Source organism: Sorghum bicolor, chromosome 6 (assembly GCF_000003195.3).
Source record: "Sorghum bicolor cultivar BTx623 chromosome 6, Sorghum_bicolor_NCBIv3, whole genome shotgun sequence".
Taxonomy (NCBI): Eukaryota; Viridiplantae; Streptophyta; class Magnoliopsida; order Poales; family Poaceae; genus Sorghum; species Sorghum bicolor.
This window is the reverse complement of record NC_012875.2, coordinates 7,598,856-7,601,798: the sequence shown is the minus strand read 5'-3', so window position 1 is coordinate 7,601,798 and position 2,943 is coordinate 7,598,856. Positions and strand designations below refer to the sequence as shown.

At 60.2% G+C, this 2,943-nt stretch overlaps 1 protein-coding gene across 1 annotated transcript; it reads right to left on the bottom strand.

Moving 5' to 3' along the window:
* LOC110436417 (DNA mismatch repair protein MSH3-like) lies at positions 1,301 to 2,340 on the bottom strand. Its single transcript, XM_021463511.1, has 3 exons — positions 2,173 to 2,340; positions 1,411 to 2,099; positions 1,301 to 1,328 (listed from the first exon to the last, which is right to left on the bottom strand). The coding sequence occupies exons 1-3, from the start codon at positions 2,338 to 2,340 to the stop codon at positions 1,301 to 1,303; spliced, it is 885 nt and encodes a 294-aa protein (XP_021319186.1).

Sequence of the window (2,943 nt, the reverse complement as noted above, 5' to 3'; positions counted from 1 at the left end):
TAGTTGAAGAGTAAGAATACAAGATCAAATACCCAAATGGCTAAGGTCCAAAGACACTTACAAAATAAGCTTGACCAAGCCTGACGATGTCGGACATAAGTCCCACCACGTGCTTCATCCAGAGACGAAGCTCCTTGAGATGCTCCCATTTCTCGGCCTCCTTCCGATCATCCATAAAAATATTGAGCTCTGACAGATCGGTGGAGGCCCGAATACGAATCCGACTGGGGCCCCAGTTCTCCATCTCCTCCTCCGTGCGCGCCTTGACGCCTCGAATGAGTTCCTGGACAGTCTCGAGCGACTCCCCGTGGCGCAAGAACAGGTCGACAAGGGAGGTAAATCGCCCGTCGTCGTCCACCGTCCTCCAGGTCCCGGTCTCCCCGGCATCGCCTCCGCCTGACGTCCCAGCCTCATCCTCCCCAACGGTGTTAAGGTCCACCCATGGCCGCCGGTCTCGTAGGAACCCAGGGGCGATTCCCTTGATACCATAAATCGTGCCCTTGATCTCTGACTGGGGGTCCGCAAGGGTGTGCATGGCACAGGCGAGCGCCACCACACCGTCTGCTCACCCTGGCTCGGCCGGGATGGAAGCAGGCGCCCCTGGGCGGAGCCACGCAGGGGTCGGAGGGCCGTAAACTGGCAACTCCACCTCCCCGGCCTCGGGCCCTTGCGGCGGCGACGATTCAGGCCAGTGCGGGCTATGCGGCGGCAGTTCGAGCTGCTCTTCCAACTGTTGGCTCCGTTGCTACTGCTGTCATTGGAGTTCCAGGAACTCCTACTGCCGACACTGCTCCAACTCGTCCTCGAGCGATTCAACCCGCTGCGGCTGTTGCCGCATCTCCTACAGTTGTGGCTGCGGCCCCTGCTCACGCTCCTCTTCTTCCTTCTTCCTCCTCTCCTCGACAGAGTGAAGCCTGATTGGCCAGGGCGTCCGTTTCGCGACGGGAGAGGCCTCGACCTCTACATCCATTGAACAGGCATCCTTCGAGAGCCGATCACCGTCGGACCCATCGCTAATGGTGATGGGATCCCCCACGCCCCCAGACTAGGGAGGCTTGGGGGCTCCCTCCTGCTCCTGAGGGCGAGGCGTCTCGACCCACCTCGGTGACGGCGGGGCGGTCTCTCCCACCAATGGACGAGGCGGGGCACCCTCGACACCTGTCGACGGCCGAGGATCGGAGGAACCTATGAGCGCTCAAAAATGAAATGACAGTCGCTAAGAAACTCGACATAAGGATCACACAACTCCGACACTATTGAAAGGAAAGTGAACCACCTTGAGCTTCTTAGCCATCAAGGGCTAGGCTTGTTCCAGCGGCCGCTTCAACCTAAAGAAACGTGAATAACGTAAGGAAAGCCTAAGAACACGCGAGACGTTGGAAAACAAGAACCGCAACGTTTAAATCTTACCCCACGGGAAGAACAGCCCGCTTGCCGGCACCTCGACCAGCTTGTCTCGAACCGCCCCGCGTCGAGACCCCAGGCTTCTCGAGGGTAGGCGCGGGCCGCGGCTCGACGTCCCACGACTGGCGAGTGCTGGGGCTAGAGCTCCCACGGCCTATTTCCCCCTGATTCAAGGCCACGGCACGGCCACGGGTCAGCGGCCCCGTCGCCATAGACTTAACCCGGTGGCCCACCCTAGATACGGGAGGAGGTTGAGGCCCGGAAACGACTCGACCTGGCGCGGTCACGAGAGGGGTGTCGGCGCGAGAGCGGCTTGGTGAAGACCCCCTTCGTTGACCATCGCGGGATCCGCCCGCCGCCCTCTTAGGAGCTCCTGTCTGCGCGACGTCGACGTCGGCTTGCGGCGGACCCTCGAGGATTTTGTCAAGGCGAGCCGCCATCCCCTCAGAGTCATCGCTATCACCATCACCGTCATTGCCATCGTCTTCATCAGGAGATTCCTCCTCGGATTCCCCCCTCTGCCTTGACTTCGCGCGGCGTTTCTCGAGCGCTTGCTGCTCGAGGTTCTTCTCCTTCTCCTTCTTCTTTTCTAAGTCCTTTGCGGACTTTTGCTTCTCCGCGGACTCGCGCCTTCTATCATGATCGACATCGTCCTCCTTCACCGGAGGCCTCGAGGACCGAGCGTCGATCGAGCCCTGAGAAAAAGGGAGTAAGTCCCAGAAAAAGACAGAAAGGTCAAAAATCGGGTAATAGCAGAAAAAGGCTCACCAGGTTAATCGACCCTTCATCGGGCCTCATGGGGAGGCCGTTGACACGCTCAGGCTGAAAATCGCCCGCAACGGCTGCCCTGACTCTGGCGGTGACCACGTCATCCGCGAGCGCCTCGTTGGACATCTGGCACGCCTCGAGATCGCGATATGAGACGCCAGGACCCATTTCGTCCATCCTCAACGGCCGAGACATCAACGGGAGTACCCATCGATGGTGGATGGCGGAGAGAACGAGCGCAGCGGTCAAGCCACCCTCATGAAGTTTCTTCAGGGCATCGTGGATGGGACGGAGCCGTGACTGGAGGGTCTTGATGACGCCATAGTTCCAATGGTCCAGGCGCTCCGAGATCAAACGCCCGGTGTAGTCGGCGAAGAGGTCATCGTTGTTCCGCAGATAGAACCACTGGGAGTCCCACCTGGCGTGGTTCGACGTAAGCCCCACCGGGATGTACTCTCGAGGCTCCTCCGCCTTACCGGTCTTCAGCACCAGGTTGAGGCAGCCGACCCGCACCGGCTTCCTCACCCCTGTGGTCCCACCAAGGGCGTTGAAGAGCTCGCCCTGGTACAGGTGGAGCCACAGGTCCCAGTGCGGCATCGTCCCAAGGTAGCCCTCACACACCGTGGCAAAGATCGCCGCAGCAGTGATGGTGTTCGGCGAAAAATGCTGGAGCTCCACGCCGTAATGGTGGCAGAGCGCCCGCATAACATGGCTCAGAGGGGAGCCCAGACCGTGGCGGTGAAACTTGGCGAAGGAGACCACATACCCCTT